Source organism: Chelmon rostratus, chromosome 24, assembly GCF_017976325.1.
Source record: "Chelmon rostratus isolate fCheRos1 chromosome 24, fCheRos1.pri, whole genome shotgun sequence".
NCBI lineage: Eukaryota > Metazoa > Chordata > Actinopteri > Chaetodontiformes > Chaetodontidae > Chelmon > Chelmon rostratus.
Genome location: NC_055681.1, coordinates 8626294 through 8647700, shown reverse-complemented (window position 1 = coordinate 8647700; position 21407 = coordinate 8626294). Strand labels below are relative to the sequence as shown.

Sequence of the window (21407 nt, the reverse complement as noted above, 5' to 3'; positions counted from 1 at the left end):
GTCAGCGAGAGAAGGACGTTAGCCAAGCAGACGTCTATCATCGGCAACACCTCTCACCCCCTGCATTTTGTATTTTTTTATTCTGCATTGCCTTGCTATTGCTTTTTTGTTTGCTGCTGCCTGTAACACAGAATTTCCTCAGCTGGGGTTGAATAAAGTTTATCTTATCTTATCTTATTTGAGTGCTGTCAGTCCCTTCAGATTACTATCAATGCCGTTCACAAGAAACACAAGGTCAACGCAAGATATACATACAATTATTTCTGTTGTTATCTGTTTCCTGTTAGGGTTAGGGTACATGCAACATCTGATTATTTGTCTCTACCCTTTTAAAATGCGGCGCTCCAGGTCCGAGCAGTCAGCACATCCGACTGCTCGGACCTCAAAGCAGGTCAACTCTCAAAGCAGACAACGGCAAATATTTGACAAGATCATCACCAGGTGAGGATTTTACATTTCACTGCAACCCGCATTTAAAGATGTTACCTTAAAAACAATGTTGAGCTGTTTCGAATGTTTTAACTGAAGCTTCTTAAAAACTTTTGTAATGCTGAAAAGGCTTTTCAGGGAAATTTTTGAGGAAATAAAAAAATTGCTTCAGGCTCATCAGCGCTGCCACTGTCATGTCAATCACTGGCGCTCATATTGCCTCACAAACATAATAAGAAAACAAAAGAACAACACTCTCAATATCATGCTTCATTTCAGATGCCAATTTTCATCTAATACTCAGATATCACTTTCAAACAAGTTGTGACTCGCTGACATTATAATCACACTTCTAATTATGGACCTTATGAGTTACCAGAACATATAATAAATCAAAACTGCCACAGCTCATGAACTGTTGGGAAATTATGTGTTCTTAGAAGCCACCAGGTGTGAACTTTGGTTTGATGTTGAGCGTAGGATGAAGAAAAAGCTGATCCTTGATGTGGACACGGGAGTGGACGATGCTCAGGCAATCATGATGGCCCTCACGGACCCCAAAGTGGAGATTTTAGGGATCACCTGCTGCCACGGCAACACAACCCTCGAGAACGTCCTCCAGAACACACTGCGTGTCCTGAAGGTCTGCAACAGGCTGGATGTAAGTTTGTGGCTGAACTGCAATCTCAAGGGAGCCCTCTACATGGCAATGGCAATATAATACTATAACACTTAATAGTAACAATGATGATAATAATAATAAACTTTATTTGTTTACACCCCATACAGAAATCATACAGGAACTGCAGCTCAAAGTGCTTTACAGCAAAGAAATACACCAAGTGCTTCACAAAGAAAAGACACAGAATGGACATAAAGACAGGGATTCATGGGAAACAAGAATAAAACTGTTTGATAATAGTGGTAATAAAACACAGTAAAAGTTTCAGGCCCTGGTAAAGAGATGAGTTTGAGGCTTTGAGGTTTAACTGTGCATTCCTGTTTTGGTGCAGCATGCCAAGAGCATGTCCCAGGCTGACACCGAGCAGTCTGCAACCAGTGATGTTTGGATGTGCTCCATCATGGCCTGAAGTGGTCTTCACAGTTTCAAAAAACTGAAATTGGCAACAAGCTTTGTCCCATGGTTCATGCGGGTCAATGTCAGGGTGTGAGAGTGTGCTGAAATTCCTCTCCCCAAAGCTGGAATGGGGCCAGATATGCACACATATTGTGACTGACAGTTTGTCATGCAGAAGTCTTTTATTCAGGACTTCGGAGGCATGTCAAAAGATCCAGTGCAGCTTAATGCTGTTTACAGAGACGTGGCGAACTGAGCTAACGTCGGACACGTATGTGGCCTTGGACAGTTGGTGTGGGTGGACAGGATGAAAAAGAGCAGTAAGAGGAACAGAGGAGCTGGCGGGCCATATTAACCACGACCAGCCTCTCTGCAAACACTGACGTGGCCTCAGTCACAAGCAGGCTGCAGACGCAGCACCACCATGGTCCCCCTCCGGGGGGTCTCCGACTTTAATTACGCCTCGCTGCCCTCCTCTCTGCCCACATTCACTCAACATGTTAGACGCTACGGCACAGACAATTAAATACTGGATTTATTTAAAGAGGTGTTAAACTCATCACCTCTCCCTCCCCTGGGGAGATCTGATCACAAAGTGCTGCACCTCCTTATTATGAGGACGTCGGTCTGGCACAGTAGAAATGATACAGACAAAAGCTCCTTTCCTCTGTCAATGTGAACACGTTTTTGTAATTCAAAAATTGTAAAGTTTTTCAGTATTTGCTTAATATTAATTAAGATAATTTAAAGCATTTTAATGGCACCACACAGCTCCTAATTACAACACTAACTTACACTTAATGAGGATTACATAAAGAAGTGTTTTTGAAGATGCATGTTTAATGGACTGGAATAAGATGCAGATTGGTGTTCGTGTTTTTTTGTGTTTAAGCGTTTGGATTTTGTTCGCCTAGTTAAGTACAACTTAGACTCAGAGGCCGTGCAAAAGTTCAAGCAGTTTGTTAGTGTTAGCAGTTTGTTTGCAGTTTGATGAGCGGATTGGCAGCAGGTGTGCAGCTGATTGGGAGGAGGAGGAAACCTGCAATAACACACAAACAGAGAGAGACAAACAGGACAGATCAAGGAGGACCATAATACACCTCTGTCATATAAAACCTTTTTAAAAAAAAAAAAGAAAGAAAAAATGTTTTTTACTGAAGCAGTGGGGGGCCGAAGGTGTGTGAATGATCTGAACCTTTTCCTCAAAAGAAGCCTCTCCTGGTCCAGTCCTCCCTGCTGTAACCCCCACATCGTCTGCACCACCCCAACTGCCCCCTCTTGCCACATCATCCAGCGCACACCCCATAGATCAGTTTGGCTGACGGGGTGGTCCAGCTGGTTTTCCACGTCTCGCTCAGTCAGTCTTGAGCAGAGGAGGGTGGTGTAATTAGCTTTGAGCTTATGAGCGTGTTGCAGCTCAGCGATTTAAAAGTTGTAATTTGTCAGGCACAGGAGCTGACTCGTGTTGTCACACCTCTCACCAACTGCCTGAAGGAGCTTTCACGCTCACCAGCATATTCAGGTTGGCTGTATTAGAAGGTTTGAAAGGGTTACTGTAGTGTACAGCTGGGACTAGGCCCCACATGAGCAATTCAGTATCTGAGTGCTGGGTTTCTATTTTACTATCTTTCCTGATTTAACTAATTGGAGATATGACCTATACATGATGCTATATAATGCACATCTTTTATACTCCACAGGTCCCAGTGTTTGGTGGCTGTGCTAAGCCACTGCTGGCCCCCAAAAAACACGCTGGACATTACCATGGAGAGGACGGGCTGGGTGACGCCCCCGATCCAGACGCCCCAGGCCTGGAGCTCCTGCAGAAGAAAAACGCTGTGCAAGCCATGATCAAAATTGCGATAGAGAACCCTGGAGAGGTGAGACGAGTGCAAGAACAAACACTTTACTGTAATGATAAGAAATATTTCAACAGTTTAGCCAATACTCTGTAACATCTTACTGATTTCCTGCCATTAAAAGACCATACAAGACAAAATGTGTCTTGCTTTCATGTTGCTGTGCACAGGTGACTCAGGAGAGGTGAACCCCTCCCCATCTTTACTTCAGAAAGACTCAGCCTCTCTGGGAGGCCCGATCATGTTACTCACCTGTGCCAGTTAACCTAATTAACTGTGAGCTGTTCCACTTTTCATTTCACAGCTTTTCCCATACCTGTTGTTGCCACTGTCCCAACTTTTCTGAACTGTGTTGGTGGCATCAAACTCGAAATGAGGATATAATTTTCAAAAACTAGACTTTACTGTAATGATAAGAAATATTTCAACAGTTTAGCCAATACTCTGTAACATCTTACTGATTTCCTGCCATTAAAAGACCATACAAGACAAAATGTGTCTTGCTTTCATGCTGCTGTGCACAGGTGACTCTCGTGGCCACGGCGCCCCTCACTAACCTGGCTGTCGCAGTGCAGCTGGACCCCTCCATCCCTGAGAAACTGAAGGCGCTCTACATCATGGGAGGAAACACTGAATGTATCATCAATGCTGAAACATACATTATATCTATCTTCTATTCTCCTGCGCTTGTGTTGCTGGGAGTGATCACTGTGTGCGTGTGTGTGCAGCCAGGGGCAACACCACCGTGTGTGGGGAGTTTAACTTTGCGGTCGACCCCGAGGCCGCCTACATCGTGTTGGACCGCTACACCTGTCCCACCTACATCGCCTCCTGGGAGTTCAGCTGCAAGAACAGCCTGCCGTGGGTGAGGACTGAACACACAGCTCGAGGAGAGACCGTCCTCACTTTATTTAACACATGTAATAATGCCATTTCTGATTTGATACGCAGAGACTTTTACTGCATTTTCTCTGTTTTCCTCCCTCAGTCTTTCTGTGACCAGTGGCTCGGCCAAAACACTGACAAAGCTGCCTTCATGAAGCAGATTTCGAGGTATTCAATGACGGTAAGAGTGTACAGATGGTGATGATACATTTGAGTTTGATGCCAGCAGCACGTTTCATACACAGTTGGTTGTTTCCCACTCTGCTGGATCACCTCTTCTTTTAACAACACTCTGTCATAATGTCTCATGATGCACCAAACATTTCCAATGGGTGACAAGTTGGGACTGTGCAGGCCAGTTCAGCAGGCCTGGACGGTCCCTCTCCTCTTTAGCCCGGAGGACGCAGCGTCTATGATTATTATCACAGGACAATTTCCCACTTTGCCTCAGTCCATCTTAACTGAGCCTGGGGCCAGAGAAGAAAGCAGGTAGTTTGCATGGTAGAGTTTCAGCTTGTGTCTGTAGCTGTACTGATGACCTGTGTTCACAGACGATGGGTTTTGGAAGTCTTCCTCAGTGCAGTCATGTCCACAGCAGAGTCATGTCTCTTTTCAGTGCAGAGCCGTCTGAGGGCCTGAAGATGAGAAACATGATTCTGAGATTGTTGCACTGTTTGGTCTGTCACAGAGAGGTGAACCCCTCCCCATCTTTACCTCAGAAAGACTCAGCCTCTCTGGGAGGCCCGATCATGTTACTCACCTGTTGCCAGTTAACCTAATTAACTGTGAGCTGTTCCACTTTTCATTTCACAGCTTTTCCCATACCTGTTCCCATACCACTATTAGCACATTTAAGTACTAGAAGAGTAATCACAGGGTGTATCTTTATACAGTCGGTCCATAAATACTGGGACATCGACACAATTCTCATCTTTTTTGCTCGAAACACCACCACAATGGATTTGGAATGAAACGAACAAGATGTGCTTTAACTGCAGACTTTCAGCTTTACTTTGAGGTCAGGTGTATATATGCCCCCCACTTTTTAAGGGACCAAAAGTAATGGGACAATTGGCTGCTCAGCTGTGTGTTATTCCCTCATTATCCCATTTACAAGGAGCAGATAAAAGGTCTAGAGTTAATTTTAAGTGTGCTGTTTGAATTTTTCTCAATATGAGATCCAAAGAGCTGTCACTATCAGTGAAGCAAGCCCTCATTAGGCTGAAAAATCAAAACAAACCCATCGGAGATATAGCAAAAACATTAGGTGTGGCCAAATCAATTGTTTGGAACATTCTTAAAAAGAAAGAATGTGCCGGTGAGCTCAGCAACACCAAAAGACCCAGAAGACCATGGAAAACAACTGTGGTGGGTGACCGAAGTATTCATTCCCTGGTGAAGAAAACCCCTTCACAACAGTTTGCCAGATCGAGCACACTCTGCAGGAGGTGAGTGCAGAGAAGACTTCACCAGAGTCAATACAGAGGCCTTACCACAACATGTAAACCATTGGTGAGCCTTAAAAACAGGAAGGCCAGATTAGAGTTTGGCAAACAACATCTAAAAAAGCCTTCACAGTTCTGGAACAACATTCTCTGAACAGATGAGACAAACATCAACCTGTAACAGAGGGATGGGAGGAGGAAAGGACTGCGAACTGCGAAAGCAACCAAAGAGTTTTTTAAGGCAAAGAAGTGGAATGTTATGCAATAGCCAATCCGTTTGAGCATGCATTTAACTTGCTGAAGACAAAACTGAAGGGAAAACGCCCCAAGAACAAGCAGGAACTGAAGACAGTTGCAATAGAGGCCTGGCAGAGCATCACCAGGGATGAAACCCAGCGTCAGGTGATGTCTATGTGTTCATGTTAAACCCGTCTGAATGTGTCCTAATGCTGTGGTGTTCCTGCAGAGAGCTCAATCAGAGGACTATCAAAAGGAGACCACAGATGGACAAGGGTTCAATTCCTGCGACACCTACGCCATGGCTGCCGCCATCGATGACACGTTCATCACAGAGAGCGATGAGGTCAGCATCTGCAGCTTTAATGGTGTTTAAAATACAAAACGTTTCATTTTAAATCATTATCCCACAACGTCTCCTGTTCCTCCGCCAGGTGGCAGTGACAGTGGAGCTGGAGGGGGCCCACACCCGAGGCATGATGGTGCTGGATTACATGGAGCTGCTGGGGAAGAAGCACAAGGCTTTCGTCATGAAGAAAGTTGACTTGGAGAAATTCAAGCGAATGCTGATGAACTCTCTGAAGTAGAATGACACTGCAGCAAGCTAACGGCATGAAATTGGTTTGTCTAAATCAATGAAAATGATTCCTGTTATGAAAACAGCAATATTTGATGCGTTTATTGATTGATTACCACAAAGTGGGGCCTGTAATGAAATGGTTCTCCCAGTTTGGTGTGAAGAAATGAAGCCTGGTCTGCACAGAACCTGTGTTTTGACTGTAGTTAGTCTTGCAGAAATCTTCATTATGTCCTGTCCTCATTTGACTGTCTTAAACCTGAAGTTTTATTCGTGGATATCGGATCATTCCTGTCATCCCACAGCATAATCACTCAGCGTCGTTTTATAATTTCACATCTCCCTTTAATTGTTGTTATTGTCAGATGCAATGGCTTTCTATAAAGACCCACCTCCTCGCTTCTGTTTATCATAAGCAGAAGCAATAAATTGTTCTCCATCCTTTTTCCATTACAGTCAGTCCTGGAGGCAGCACATACACAAACAGATACATCTAACAATATCAAAAATGCATTGTCTTCAGGACCAAAATTCAAACCACCACTGATTTACCCATTTTCTTTAGAAGGGAACCAATACTGCTAAAACACTCCAGGAAATGCAACACTGCATTTCTAGAATATTTCTGCAAAAACACTTCCGGGGGGTTTGCCTGTCGCCGCTTGCTCGGTCAACTCCTCTGTGTGCCACCCCTTGTTAAAAGCCCTTGCTCCTCAGTTAGGGGCAATGCAGACAGCAGTCGACATCCATCAAGAAACGTTCACCAGGTGAGGATTTTAAGATTATTTTCACAGTGATTACCTGTGACTAGCCTCATCTACATCATTTTCATCCATAAAATCAACATATTTGCATTTTTGGGATGTTTTTTTTACTTTGTCATTGCTGCTCATAATAACTTTTAGTGTCCCATTCTCCATTTCCTGGCATGTCATTTGTTATGGGATTATGTAATGTAGGCAGGGCAAGAGAAACTTGTTTGTACAGATTCTTTCAACAACAAGTGTTTAACAATATCTGAATCAGAAGTGGCATACCATAACAGGATATACAAATGCATTGGCTAATAAGCACAACGAAGAAAGAGGACAACGTTAAGCTAAAACAGAATGAAACAATAAATAGAATTTAAAGAATAATAAATGTTGTTACAGGGCATTGCGAGATGTGAATAATTAGTCCCAAATGCGCTTTAGTGAAAGCCAGCAGCGCACAGAAAAGGTGAAAGCTCTGTTGGAGCAGACCTCCACCTTTTGTGGAGTGTATCCCAGACATGTGCTATTGTTGTCTATTGTTAAAAAATCTTGGTTAGGACAACTTTAAGGGGAAGGTGAGCAGCACCTGTGCAGCGCTCAGTATAAAATTCTCCCTTGAGGCTCAGTTGTGAATATTTTCTTGCTGTCAAACGTAGGATGAAGAAGAAGCTGATCCTTGATGTGGACACAGGGGTGGATGATGCTCAGAGCATCATGGTGGCCCTCGCGGACCCCGATGTGGAGATTCTGGGGATCACCTGCTGTTTTGGCAACACGCCCCTGGAGAACGTCCTCAAGAACACACTGCGTGTCCTGAGCGTCTGCAAAAGGCTGGATGTAAGTTTGAGGGGGGGTTAATAATAGCAGCTGGGACTGGGCATCACACCCCTACAAGCATAATCATGTCAAATTCCACAGATCCCAGTGTACCCTGGCTGTGCGGAGCCCCTGCTGGCCCGTAAGCGCCACGCTTCAGATTACCATGGGAAGGACGGGCTGGGCGACGTCCCGGATCCGGACGCTCCAGGCCTGGAGCTGCTGCAGAAGAAGAAAGCCGTGCAGGCCATGATCGAGATGGTGAAGCAGAACCCTGGGGAGGTGAGACGAGCACGAGGACAAACTGTTGTGCGTCTTTTTTTGAGTGACAGGTGGAGATGTTATGCTTGACTGACAAGGTTTTGAAAGAGAAATGTGCCGAAAAAAAAAAAGTTTCCTCAAACTCTTACATGATGTCATTTCCTCTTAGTGATACCACTTACAGGGGCAGTACAGTATTTTGGTGAAATGGTCAGAACAGACATGAGAAAATTATTATAGTTTAACCTCATGATCATAAGTAAGCTAGAATTACTGCCTTCAGCCACTGAAAACAACACTGACTTCATTTTTCCCTTTACATTTTAATGGTTTTCATGACCCTGCATTACTCTCTGTGCTCTCAGTTCAAAACCTTTGACCACAGCCATCAGCCTCTCCTGTCACTCTCTCATGGCATCACAGAATGCTAAGAAGCCATTGAAAGAAAAAGCTTTTTTCCCCCTTTGCTCTGTGCACAGGTGAGTCTGGTTGCTACGGCGCCACTCACTAACCTGGCCGTCGCAGTACAACTGGACCCTTCCTTTCCCAAGAAGCTGAAGGCCCTCTACATCATGGGAGGAAACACTGAGTGTATGTTGCCTGCCATTCATTTTAAATCAGCCACTCGATTTTACCACACAGATGCAACTGCGATTTCAACCTCTGCGCTCAAATAATTAAGAATTACCACTGCGTCTACAGCCAGAGGCAACACCACAGTGTGTGGAGAGTTTAACTTTGTGGCCGACCCTGAGGCCGCACACATCGTGTTGGACCGCTACACCTGTCCCACCTACATCGCCTCCTGGGAGTTCAGCTGCAAGAACAGCCTGCCGTGGGTGAGGCTAAACACACACCTTCAGGATTCTTTACATTAGTATAACAAACTTCAGTGTGTGCTTAAAGGGTTTGTCAGATTTCCTGGATGTTCAGGAGCCGCCTTAGTAATTACTAAATAATGAGGATTTGTAGTAGTGGGGCCGTCTTGGAACCAGGATTAAGTTGCACAAGCTGTCCATTAAGTGTGTATGTAAAGTCCTTCCTAAATTATTTGAAACAACATGCTAGTTTTGAAACCAGTAATTTCCCAATTTCCTAAATCCCACCAATAAAACTTGAGGAATGTCTCAGATAGGGCAGACTGAGGTTGTCTACTTTTATTTTTTGGACCTGGGGGGACTTAATATTGTGCAACTGAAACGTACATATTGTAGTATACATGTTTTAGTATTTATGGACGGATATTTTTACTACTTTAGGCCAACACAGAGGAGCGAATGGAAGATTCAGTTTGCCAACCAAAGCCTTATTTCTGCCTGTGTAGAGAGGGTTTTTATACAACATTTAAGATTTCAATTTTGAAGACTTTCTCTTTGTTGGCTGGTTAACATTTTCAAAGAGGTGTATATTTAATGAGGCTTGAACTCATGACCTTAGTATTTGTTAAATCTGGCCTGCAGTTCAGCTTTGAGATCAACATTTCAATGTCAATCCAATGAGCCAAACTTTCAAACAAGCACATGTATCTACTCATCAAACTTATTGAGTTAACACTTTCTATCCTGATGAAGTTCAGACTTTGATTGATCCAGTTAATGCTCTCTGCTGTCCCCCCTCAGTCTTTCTGTGAGCGCTGGCTGTCCCAAAAAACCGAGAAGGCTGCCTTCATGAAAAAGATCACGAGCCTCTCTATGAAGGTAAGAGTGTGCACGTTATGACGATAGAACCATCCAAGTACAATTCAAAAGTACAAATCACATTAGAACTGTATTGCACTATACTCCAAAACAATAAACAGATATTAAACATCAGCAGGCTTTACCGTTTAATACCACTCCATTAAATACAAGGTTGTGTTGTACTGAAAAGTGCAAATGTGAAAAATCATATAACAAATATAAAATGTCTTAACAGAATTGTGTAATAGAGCAGCCAAATCCCAAATTTCCAGTTTTGTCCTCAAAACTTATGAATTTTTAAATCCCAATAGAGATTTAGACCAACAGATGAGAGCTGTAAGAATGAGCATGACAGCAAATTTAACTCCTGAAGTTACGACGAGAAAAATGAACAAAGGAATTTGTTAATGAGCCACATTGGGGGTGGAGGAACCTGAGGCAGCGGTTTAGACTACCTATGCCTTGGGCTTACTTGCGCACTTACAGTGCTATATAATCCCGTCACAGCATGTCTGAATGTGTCCTCATGATGTGCTGTTCCTGCAGAGAGCTCAATCAGAGGACTATCAAAAGGAGATCACAGCAGGAAAAGGGTTCAATTCCTGCGACACCTACGCCATGGCTGCCGCCATCGATGACACGTTCATCAAAGAGAGCGATGAGGTCAGCATCTGCAGCTTTAATGTCTTTTAAAATACAAAATGTTTCAGTTTAAATCATTATCCCACAACGTCTCCTGTTCCTCCACCAGGTCGCAGTGACGGTGGAGCTGGAGGGGACCCATACCCGTGGCATGATGGTGCTGGATTACATGGAGCTGCTGGGGAAGAAGCACAAGGCTTTTGTCATGAAGAAAGTTGACTTGGAGAAATTCAAGCAAATGTTCATGAATTCACTGAAGTAGAATGATACGGTAACAAGCTGACGGCATGATTCATCAAAATAAACAACACCGTGAATTTGAATAAAGCTGTGTCTTGTTCATGTTTTCTTCATCTAAATCATAGTTCAAACATCTGTAATGTTTTTACCATCATCAACATGTGACAATAAAGTAAACAATAAAGGAAATAATGAGAAAATTTAGTGGGCCAAACAGTGATCCCTGGGGAACACCACATTTAACATAAGAAAGATGATGTTGTTTTATAACAGTTAACACACTGTGTCTCTCGCTCTGTCTGTCCGACGGTGAAAATTGCTGAAACCTGAATAGCTGCCTTTCACCTCAACCCATCATGAGGTGCAAAGGTTAGGTATTTGCTTAACAACACAAGTTAATAGCTTTGTTCAGCCCTCCGCATAAGTGAGAAGGGCGTGAACTCATTGGGTGTAATGTATTTGTGTTGGAAAGGATACACAGTCAACTTAAACAAGGAATAGTACAACACTGAACTAACTGTCTCAGTAAAATTTTCCTTTACATGCAAAACTTTAAAAGCAGAATTTCATCACAGACATGTGATATGTGTGCGTTGACATTTAAGGGTCAAATGTGAACACGTGGGAAAATCTACAGTCTTCAATGCCCATCGCCAGTAGAGAGCCGTCTCTTGCAGGCGACAAGCAAAATTTTGACAACGCAATGAAAACAGTTTGCTTTTTACTTACATTTTAGTGCCTGCCACTAAAATGTAAGTAACCTGCCATAAAAACAACAGATTGCTGTTGCACTGTGCAAAATGAAACATGAGAGAGACGTGTCTTCCATTGGAAAGAGAAGCTGATCTTTACCGACAACGCTCATTAATGGATGTGTCAGCCACGTTTTGGTAACACAAGATTGGAACCAACATAGATATCTACATGACACTGATATTTTAAACTTTACACAAGAACGGTTGTAGCTGGTTGAGGAGGAGCATATTGTGAAACTCATATGTTCCTTTGAAGTTTTTTGGGGGGGAGGGCGGAGCTTGATCTTGAAAAACCAGTCTTTGCTTTGCTTACATTGATCAATACCTTTTGAACAAACATAACTTGTATTTCGTGTGTTGCTCAACGTCAGAGTTCTCCTCTATAAAAAGCAGCGCATCTGAGAGATGTTGTCACTTTGGACGAAGCTCAGGCTTGTCGCTGAAACTTTTGCTCACTGGTACGTTCATCTCTCTGCTCTCCACCTCTGCATGGGTTCACGCCCAATTTGTTGATTAATTTTTAATTGAATTACATTTTTGAATTTTGATTAGTATTTGTACTCAAAAGGTTATTCTCGCTTTCGGCTTCAGGTATGAATCTTTTCTTTTTGTCAAATGTAGAACGATGAATAAGCTGATCCTTGACGTGGACACTGGGGTGGATGACGCCCAGGCCATCATGATGGCCCTTGCGAGCCCCACTGTGGAGATCCTGGGGATCACCTGTTGCAATGGCAACACAAAGCTAGACAACGCCTGCAAGAACACCCTCCGTGTCCTGCAAAAGTGCAACAGGTTGGATGTAAGTGTTTGTCAGGTCAAAGCTTTGATGACTTCTTGTGTGTGGCTGTGGCATCAGCACATGTTACATGAAGGAAAACATGCATTACTCCACAGATCCCGGTGTTCAGAGGCTGTGTACAGCCCCTCCTGGCCGAGCCACTCCATGCTGGAGATTACCATGGGAAGGACGGGCTGGGCGACGTCCCAGATCCAAATGCTCCAGGCATGGATATGCTGCAGGACACACACGCCACGCAGGCCATGGTCAACATTGTGAACGACAACCCTGGAGAGGTGAGTGGATGGTAAACCTTGAATGCCTCCTGAGAACTATGTGGCAGTTTTATCAATCTAAAAAAAACTTAAAAGCTGTACTTCAATGTTTTTCACTTGCTCTCTGAGTGCAGGTGAGTCTCGTGGCCACGTCGGCCCTCACTAACCTGGCTGTTGCAGTACAACTGGACCCTTCCTTCCCTGAGAAGCTGAAGGCGCTCTACATCATGGGAGGAAACATCGAGTGTACGTATGTCATCCGTGTGTTTTCATTTGCGTCGACATCTGCTGCAAGTGTGAACCTTAATGTCTCAATGTTTCACACAGCGAGGGGCAACACCACCGTGTGCGGAGAGTTTAACTTTGTGGTCGACCCCGAGGCCGCCTACATCGTGTTGAACCGCTACACCTGTCCCACCTACATCGCCTCCTGGGAGTTCAGCTGCAGGAACAGCGTCCCATGGGTCTGTCATGAACAGAACTGTTAATGCAGAATCCAGAGACACTAAACCTGAACAAGCGTACAAATCGATTAAATAGACCACGTAATTTACTTATTTCAACGTTGTGGAATTGAAAAGAGTAACTGCTTGAGTCTCTGTCTTTGTCTTTTTCTCCTCAGTCTTTCTGTGACACTTGGCTCGCCCAAGACACAGAGAAGGCTCGTTTCATGGAGAACATTTCCCGCCACACCAGAAAGGTACGAGAGCGTCCTGAACATTTATTTCCACACTTTGAACAAGAAATCTGAATAAATGTCACATACGTCTCTTGTTTGACTTTGATCACTGCAAGGTGGCCCAGAGTGAGGACAACGAGAAGGAGGAGACGAAAAGAGTTGGGTTCAACTCCTGCGACGCCTACGCTTTGGTTGCAGCTATCGACAACTCTGTGGTGACGGAGAGCGAAGAGGTTGAAATGCAGCTTTCATATTTTCATTCAGTTTCAGCACTTCAAATGTGGCGTATGGACCAAAGTAGTGCTGTTGTTTTTTTTTAGTATTTCATTACTGTCTTCCTTCTCCAGGTTGCGGTGTCAGTAGAGCTAGCGGGGAACAACACCCGAGGCATGATGGTGCTGGATTACATGGGGCTGCTGAAGAAGAAACACAAGGCCACCATCATGAAGAAAGTCAACTTGGATTTGTTCAAAAAAATGATGATCGATTCGGTGAAGTAGATTCCTCTGAGCCGCAGTATTCAGTAAATACCATGCTCTTTACAGGTCATGCCCACTTTGTGTGTCTTTACCTTCTATTTCCCTTCAGGTGGTGGGTAATCAACTGACTGTACATTCTCTTGGATTGGCTTGGATCACACCGAAATGTCAAGTCAATAAACACATCCAAATTGTTGGCCTTGGCGCTCACATTGCACTGTGTCACAACTGAGGTGAAGTGAACAACTTTCCCAGGGCACATTGAAAACTTGACAGCCAGGCTCAATGTGTCTCAACTGGTTTGTGCCAGCAGAGGTTTGGGGCCACAGTTGAGAGCTTAATGAGCAGCACAATTAAGAGCAATTAATGATATGTATTTGTCATAATGGAAATTTAATATTTGGAACAGGTGTCATTTGACCTTTACTATGCGTGTCCTGTGTGATATCAAGTACCATTCTTTGGAAGTTAAATTGCTTCTTTGGAAAATATTGTAGGTGCTATAACAATAAGACACATCTAAAGGGCCCTAGGAGAGACCATCCCTGAATTGTCTTTTTCTTGAGCATTGGTAAGAATACTTGCAGTACAGAGATTTGAACTCTTCCCAGGATTCTATGGACTTTCTCATTTGAGGCATGATTTCTATTCATTATTGATGTACTTGGCTTAGGGGTTTGCTACTTGACTCTTCTTTGTTTGGTTGTTGCAGTATGTCACTCTAGTATGAATACATGGCTGTTTAAAAATTGTTACTGTCTTTCTCTGGGGAGCAATTGCAAATAAACTCGACATACTTTCATTACTACTGTTTCCTTTCTTAAAACTCCCACCAGCGGGTTCTTACAATGTGTTGTGTCCCAGAATATTGTGTCTATTGAACAATAGCCAAATTATAAAGTTCTTTCCAAGAAATGTCAGAGGAAACTATAATATAATAACAGCTTATAAGACTTCTGCAATAAAAATTTCACATCACATAAAATGCTCATGGGAACAAAATGTGTAATGCATCACCTCTTATTTTTGTTCCGCTACAGATGTTTCACTTTGCATCTGTGCTGTAATGTTAACCAAAACTATCACTGCAACAGTGCCACTGTGAGACGATGCTACAGATTTACAACAACACCTGCACACTAGTAAAATGTGTCCCAGAAGGGGCACAGAAAAGGATCTGATTTATTCCTGTAGGGTACAAAGCGAAGGCAGCTTCAGTTCATAAAACCTTTTATTGAAAGTACTCTGGAATGTACATTTTTAGAAAAAAGAAAAGGAAAAAAGTTTGCATCCCATGTTCCTCTACTTTCCTTTTTTCTCTTCAATAAGCAGGATTTTTTTTTTTTAAAGAAAACTCAAAGAAACAAAGCAAATTTTTCTACTTCTGAGACAATCATCTGGGTATATATATTACAACCTGCCACAATACTATTTACAAATCATACAAAAAGAACAATAAAAGCTGCATCTCATCTGTCCCCCGGTTTCTACAACTAGTCCAAACACATCACTGTTCACTGACTTTGGAGCTCAACATAAGAGCCAAACAGAAAAATCAGCAGAGTCAATCAGAGTCGAGCAACAGTTAACCAGCTCAGCGTCAATCAACCCGGTGTTTCAGGTGACTGAGTCAACCAGAGGTCCTCCTCAATCAGATGTTGACTGACAGAGGCTGAAAATGGATTCGTTGTCACCCAGATGTGAAGTGGAAACAGATTCTGAGTCAGCTTGAAGCCAACTAGTGTCCGACGTCAGAGGCCAACTGGTTTTACTGGACTCTGTACTTGTAAAACCAGCACAGACCCTTGGTGAAGTTCCAGCCCAGAGAGACAGAGAGGACGTAGATGAGACCGAGCAGAGCGAAGGGGTAGAGCAGCACCACGGTATTCTTCAGGAAGGGTAGAGCTGTGTGGATGACGCAAGATGAACACATCAGCACACACTCAACCACATCTACATGAATGATCCCCCTCTGTTTTGTGTCATACTCCAACTTCCAGTTTGAGCAGGAAACACTGTACATCACATCACTTTAATTTCAGTTATGATAAATCACTGGCACACACAGATCTTCACTGGTTTTCATTGTTTTCAGGGTTACCAAAGATTCTGAAACTTTAATCTTCCTGGATTTCTACTTAAATATGAGAATAGGACACCAAACAACAGTTATAATCATTATTAATAACTACGCAGATTTCTTTCTAAATCGATAACTTGTTTGGTTGCTAAAATGTCAGAACATTTCCAACAGCCTGCAATGTCAAATTGACAAAATGATAAATTCACCATCACATAAGACTAAGAAAAACAGCAAATCCTCACAACAGAGAAGCTGATGATCGACATACTTGACAGTTACTAGTAGATAGTATTTTGACTTACCGTTGTACCCTAAGAACGTGATGTAGAGATAGTAACTGATGGCGATCAGCCACAAAGTGTTCCCGACAAAATATCCCAGGAACCAGTCTGAGTTTATCACCACAATATCTGAAATGCATAAAGAAAAGTCTAAGTGTGGTGATACAGGAGGCAAATAATTTCTAATTTCTATGCCTGGTGTTTAGATTTAGTTTTTATCTTAGTATTTTGATAAGTCATGCAATTTTGGTCATGAAATTAAACATTTAATTATACAATGATATGAAAGAAGGTTGAAACATCCACATGAGACCAAATGTTAAAACTCGATCCAAAGTGAAACGCTTTACTTGTCCTTTAAAACAATAACTACAAATAAAACAAATTACTGATTTAATGGAATTTAAAACTGAAGTAAATGAAGTAGAACAGTGGCCCAAGAATTAAGACTTTCAAATCTGCTTTTAAGACAAAATGCACATTTAACTCTACTCAAGCCAATTTAATGAATTGAACTGGACAATGTCATTTCAGACGCACTGATACAACTCATACAGAGTCGTGATCGACTCACAGTTGATGAAGAAGAGCTGCAGGAAATGCAGGATGACAAGAAGGGGGTAGAAAGCATTGAGGTGAACATCGAATGCATAGCCCCACTCCACATCAAAGTTTCTGCAGGAAGTTGCGGTACACTCTCTGTGGTGACGTAAACAAGTAAAGCATCTGGGGGGGGCAGGCAGAGGACATGCATGCCTAACCCGGCAAGAGAAGAGGTTAAAGTCTGAACAAGACACCTCTCCTCTGCTCTGCTTTCCCCGCCCCATCTTCTCGCTCTGCCAATAGGAAGAGAACCAGGAAGTTTAGATAAGGTGGGGGTGTGGCCAGCTAGAGTCTCTCTTTGGGACCATGCGGCCTGTTCAGGTGAGTTTGCGTGGTAAGACACAGAGTTGGCTTGTTTTTTGATCTTTTTGGTTGTTTTCCTGTTTTGTTTGCTTCTTGAAGGAAATGTTAGGGTTTGTTTTCCTGCTCTGTTTGCTTTTTGAAGGAAATGGTAGGGTTTGCTGCTTCTTGAAGGAAATGTTAGAAGAGGCTGTTAAATCTAGTCTGTGGTTTAGGCCTCCACCTTCAGCACCTTCTAAATTTTCCACCCCCTACCCGAACAAGGGTCTGAATCCAATCCCTACTTTCATCTTTTGACTCTACCTCTTTATTTTCTATCCCCTACCCGAACCAGGGTTTGTATTCCCACCCCGCTTTTTCTTGGTGCAGTTGGTGAGAGGCAGGGGTAGATGATGGTAGTGTGGCAATCGGCAGTTACATGTGGCATCTAGGCCTGTGGTAGCATTGTAGCAGCTAACAATAGCTAAAGCGGTGAGAGTATGATAGTATCTTAGCAGTTAGTATTGGTAGCTAGCAATTAACATTAACAGTATAGGTGAATCTAGCTTTATTGTCTTCTTCTGTTCCTCTTAGCAGGTAGCGGTTAGCACGTAACATTAGCTAAATGGTAGCATCGGAACTGTATTGTCTTCTTCTGTTCTTCCTAGCGGTTAGCATTAGCATTAGCAATAGTTAAATGGTAGCATCGGTACTGGCCACTACCTGGAGCATCTCTGGGTCAGTTGAACGTGGCGGTGCTGTTTGGATTGTGTAGGAGCAGTGTGAACTGGCACTAGGGGGGGTGACTCTGGGACGCCGGAGTTCACTGCCTAACCTCCTGGAGGTGTAGTGGGACTAAGTAGGCGAAACACTGTTGAAGGGAGGTTTCCACCTGATGACCCCCAGAGACGTGTTAGGAATCACTGCTCTTTGGCAGGTATAGAGGCAGATTAGAGCTCCAAGGTTCTTCACTGAGAATGAATCCTCTTTTTGAGCACAAGTATCTTGTGTTTAAATTAACTCTGCCACAGGGCAAATTCAAAGTCCATCTGTCTGAAACGCCTGCCGTGTGACGTGCGGCATCTCTTAAACCGGGGGCACCATTGCTTTGTGGCAAGGTGGTTGGCAACATGGTGCTGAACATCAGATTGGAAGAGCACGTGAAAGATTGATGGACAGACATGAAAGAAAAAGCGGACAGGTTGAATCACTGTTCACATTCTGAGAAATTTCAACACTGTCAACTAAATGCAGATTAACCAAAACAAACAAAAACAAACCTAATAATTGCACTTCAATAGTTAATATTTTGGTCTTGTCAATCAATTTTACCAGCAGATGCATCATTCTCATTTTAAATTTAACTCAACAATCCCAGTCCTCCAAACACAAACAGAAGCTTCTATCAAGCCCAACCAGTCCAGTCCTAGCTTAGTTGTGGTTTACAAAAACATGCGTTATCACTGTCTTGGGCAGGGAAAGTCCTGTCTTCTCCAGGGGATGAATAAGACCAACCCAAGATGAAACCATGACCCTGGTGGAGTGACCGTGGGCTTCTGTGCATTTTACAGGCGTGGGAAATCTCTTCTACAACATAATGAGAGAGGCGTTGTTTGGAAAGTGCCTTCCCTTTAACTGGGTTGGCTGAAAAACTGGTCCGCTGCTGCAACTCCCAGGCACCTTAGGCATGTACGGAGTACATGGGGCACAAAAACACGAAAACACTTTTTGTGATGAGTTGTCCTGTCTAAACTCAAAGTGCTTTGCAACACATGCCTCATCTCTTCAGTGGGAGGGTAACATCTGTTTCGTGTGGACCCAGCACTGGAATGTCCTCATTATCAGCATGCTCAGAGGCCATAAATCCCAGTAGCTTTTTGTTTTTCCAGAACAGGACGAAGTTCCTCTCTCAACATTGGGGCAGAGGACGCCTCTGAACAATAGAGGATGTTTCCTGAATTGGAACCCTTGGCCCTGGACTCCAATTCCCATGATCTGTTGTGAAGCTGCACTTGTCTGCCAGGAGGCCTCTCTTGGAGCCAGCCTGCCGAGCATTACCATTGTGGTCCAACTAAGCCCTCTAGTGGGCTGGGACTGTGTGGGTTACCTGGTGACAGAGCATAGACCATGGGAATGTAGAGGGGAGCCAGCTCACCCGTCTTCCTTGCTGTCCCCACTGCTTTCTTCTTCTGACACTAAGTCTGAATTTTCATCCATTGAAAGCCTCATCAATTACCTTCTCCAGCAACAGGCTCAGCTCCAAGAGGCTAGCTGCTTTTACCAATTCCTTTAAATGCATTATGATAACGGTCCATTTCAAGCAAAAAACACATCACTTTTGATGTTTAACACACCAAAAATCTAATTTTTTTCTTCCAGAATGAGTCCTCTCGACCAAAGCCAACTTCTGTAAGCATTCCGGGAGGGGACACTTCTGAACACTCTGAGATGAGAGTTTAATGGATGATGACCTGACCTTTTTTTTTTAAACAATCTGTTTTATTGATTTTCTTCAAAATAGGCATGTACAATCACAGATTGAAATTTAAACAGAAACAGCAAGAGAAAAAAAAAAAGAGAAACCATCCACACACCCCAATACACCCCTTAATTGTTCTTTTTTAACACCCCAAGAGGGGGAATTGGCCCAGCTGTGCTCTGCACTGTGGTTTGGGCAGCTTGTCTGAAGTGTCTGTATGTTTTTACGGAACTCAAGACTTTTTTTTTAGCTCGGTTTGAATCCAGTTCTACTGTTTGATTAATATAACTTCACATCCATATAAATCAGTGACAGTATTTTTAAGCCAATTCTTTTTTTGAGGGGTTTAATTTGAAAAGGAGTTTCCTTTATAAATTTGTTGGGATTTAGATGGGAGTAATCTATCCTGTCTGCCAAATTGCAGTATATTGATAAGCCCGTAGGGCTGTCAGGGCTTTCAGGACTCAAAAACAGAACACAGGACACGAACTGAGGGCGAGCGCAAAGGCTGGTTTTATTAACAAAATACTTTCTCCAAAAGTTGACAACAAAAAATCACTTATGCAAAGGCAATAAGGCAGAAGGGCAAAAAACTTAGGACGCTGAGGTTCTTAGAGGTTCTTTAACTCATGTAGCAATCAATTAAAATCTCACTGCCATCGGACCAACCAAGTACAAAAAAAGCTACCTTTGAACCTTTATAGCAATTGACATCTGTTTTTAAAACACAGAGTAATATCTGTGAATGTGCTCCTCCAAAAACCAGTGTTGATTGTCTCCCTCCCTCCTGTCTGAACGTTGTCATCGTTTTAAAGACAAGGTGTGTTAGCTATTTAGGTTTGGCAAGGTGAAAATAGGCCTTTTATTAATTTAATCATTTCATAATGAGCGAAGGAAATCCAGGTGAGGTAGTTTTCTTTCAATAAAGCTGACAACCCCACAAAATAATGATAATGTACATTATTACTGCAGCATGGATCAATGTACACCACATTACACATTGCCTATTACAAATTGCAGTAGCAGACCCATTTCAGGCCACAACTGTGCCTCATCTGATGAAATGACATGTCTGTGAGGGAGCTTCAACCCATGTGACATTTGTTTTGCTTCACATTTGGAGGAATATATGTGAACTTCCCCAGTGATTGAAAATTCATATAATTCCTTCCCTTTGGAAATGCTGACTCAGTGTATGTCAACATAAAAAACTCCCACTTTCAAGCTGTACTTTGATCATGTCAGTAGACCGCCTGGAGAACCTCCACCGTAAGCAGCGACAGTTATCATGTGGCTTGTGTAAAATGTAAGACTTGCATTGCATTAAAAAGGCACTCAACACAGTATTTTACTTCCATAAAGTGAAAAGGAATTGTGAGAGTCAAAGCAGCAGAGACCCAGATATGCTGACTTTTAGTCCTGAACATGAGTCAGACTCCAAAAACACAGTGGTTAATGCTGTCTTTCTAACCTCTTGCTTCCAGTTAGTAATATGGGATTTTGTTATATCAGTGCTCAAGTCCAATATAACCCTGGTGGCATCACTATGACATCATTTGGGTTGTTTTTGACGAATCTCCTCTATGAGCAGTACACCCAAACAAAACACTTTTATTATTTTATTTAGGGTGAAAAATGGTCCTAATTGACGCCCTGAATTTCAGTCTGTTGCCAGCATTGTTCACATCTGCTCTTCAACCACAAGATGGCAGTATTAATCCACACTGAGACGCTCACTAACCCAGGCTATGATCAAAAACACTAGTTAATCAAGTCCTGTGTTTCGAATGGCTCTGCTGCACTCACATGG

The 21407-nt window shown here is 43.0% G+C and overlaps 3 protein-coding genes and 1 pseudogene across 4 annotated transcripts; 3 read left to right on the top strand and 1 right to left on the bottom strand.

Annotated features, from left to right (window-relative positions):
• Positions 1-348: 348 nt before the first annotated feature.
• LOC121627409 (inosine-uridine preferring nucleoside hydrolase-like) lies at positions 349-7123 on the top strand. 2 transcript variants are annotated; one of them, XM_041966306.1, is made up of 8 exons: positions 349-441; positions 910-1090; positions 3208-3387; positions 3891-4002; positions 4095-4231; positions 4355-4432; positions 6163-6279; positions 6368-7118. In XM_041966306.1, exons 2-8 carry the CDS (start codon positions 911-913, stop codon positions 6518-6520), a joined length of 957 nt encoding a protein of 318 aa, XP_041822240.1. In that variant the 5' UTR covers positions 349-441; position 910; the 3' UTR covers positions 6521-7118. The 2 variants fall into 2 exon arrangements, with proteins under 2 accessions (XP_041822240.1, XP_041822241.1); XM_041966307.1 differs by having other exon boundaries at positions 351-441; positions 870-1090; positions 6368-7123.
• Positions 7124-7215: 92 nt separating this feature from the next.
• Positions 7216-10931, top strand: LOC121627408 (inosine-uridine preferring nucleoside hydrolase-like). Its single transcript, XM_041966305.1, has 8 exons — positions 7216-7277; positions 7922-8102; positions 8184-8363; positions 8822-8933; positions 9045-9181; positions 9962-10039; positions 10568-10684; positions 10773-10931. Exons 1-8 carry the CDS (start codon positions 7237-7239, stop codon positions 10923-10925), a joined length of 999 nt encoding a protein of 332 aa, XP_041822239.1. The 5' UTR covers positions 7216-7236; the 3' UTR covers positions 10926-10931.
• Positions 10932-12026: 1095 nt separating this feature from the next.
• Positions 12027-14674, top strand: LOC121627435 (inosine-uridine preferring nucleoside hydrolase-like). Its single transcript, XM_041966344.1, has 8 exons — positions 12027-12116; positions 12280-12460; positions 12556-12735; positions 12849-12960; positions 13042-13178; positions 13337-13414; positions 13510-13626; positions 13741-14674. Exons 2-8 carry the CDS (start codon positions 12284-12286, stop codon positions 13891-13893), a joined length of 954 nt encoding a protein of 317 aa, XP_041822278.1. The 5' UTR covers positions 12027-12116; positions 12280-12283; the 3' UTR covers positions 13894-14674.
• Positions 14675-15583: 909 nt separating this feature from the next.
• LOC121627112 lies at positions 15584-16990 on the bottom strand (annotated as a pseudogene).
• Positions 16991-21407: the final 4417 nt, after the last annotated feature.

Coding starts and splice junctions, on each gene's coding strand:
- LOC121627408 (XM_041966305.1), top strand. CDS start 7,237: ATGCAGACAGCAGTCGACATCCATCAAGAAACGTTCACCAG. Junction 7,278..7,921: donor CATCAAGAAACGTTCACCAG/GTGAGGATTTTA, acceptor TGTCAAACGTAG/GATGAAGAAGAAGCTGATCC. Junction 10,685..10,772: donor TCATCAAAGAGAGCGATGAG/GTCAGCATCTGC, acceptor TTCCTCCACCAG/GTCGCAGTGACGGTGGAGCT.
- LOC121627409 (XM_041966307.1), top strand. CDS start 911: ATGAAGAAAAAGCTGATCCTTGATGTGGACACGGGAGTGGACGATGCT. Junction 1,091..3,207: donor AGGTCTGCAACAGGCTGGAT/GTAAGTTTGTGG, acceptor TATACTCCACAG/GTCCCAGTGTTTGGTGGCTG. Junction 4,232..4,354: donor GCAAGAACAGCCTGCCGTGG/GTGAGGACTGAA, acceptor TTCCTCCCTCAG/TCTTTCTGTGACCAGTGGCT.
- LOC121627435 (XM_041966344.1), top strand. CDS start 12,284: ATGAATAAGCTGATCCTTGACGTGGACACTGGGGTGGATGACGCCCAG. Junction 12,736..12,848: donor TGAACGACAACCCTGGAGAG/GTGAGTGGATGG, acceptor CTCTGAGTGCAG/GTGAGTCTCGTGGCCACGTC. Junction 12,961..13,041: donor CATGGGAGGAAACATCGAGT/GTACGTATGTCA, acceptor TGTTTCACACAG/CGAGGGGCAACACCACCGTG.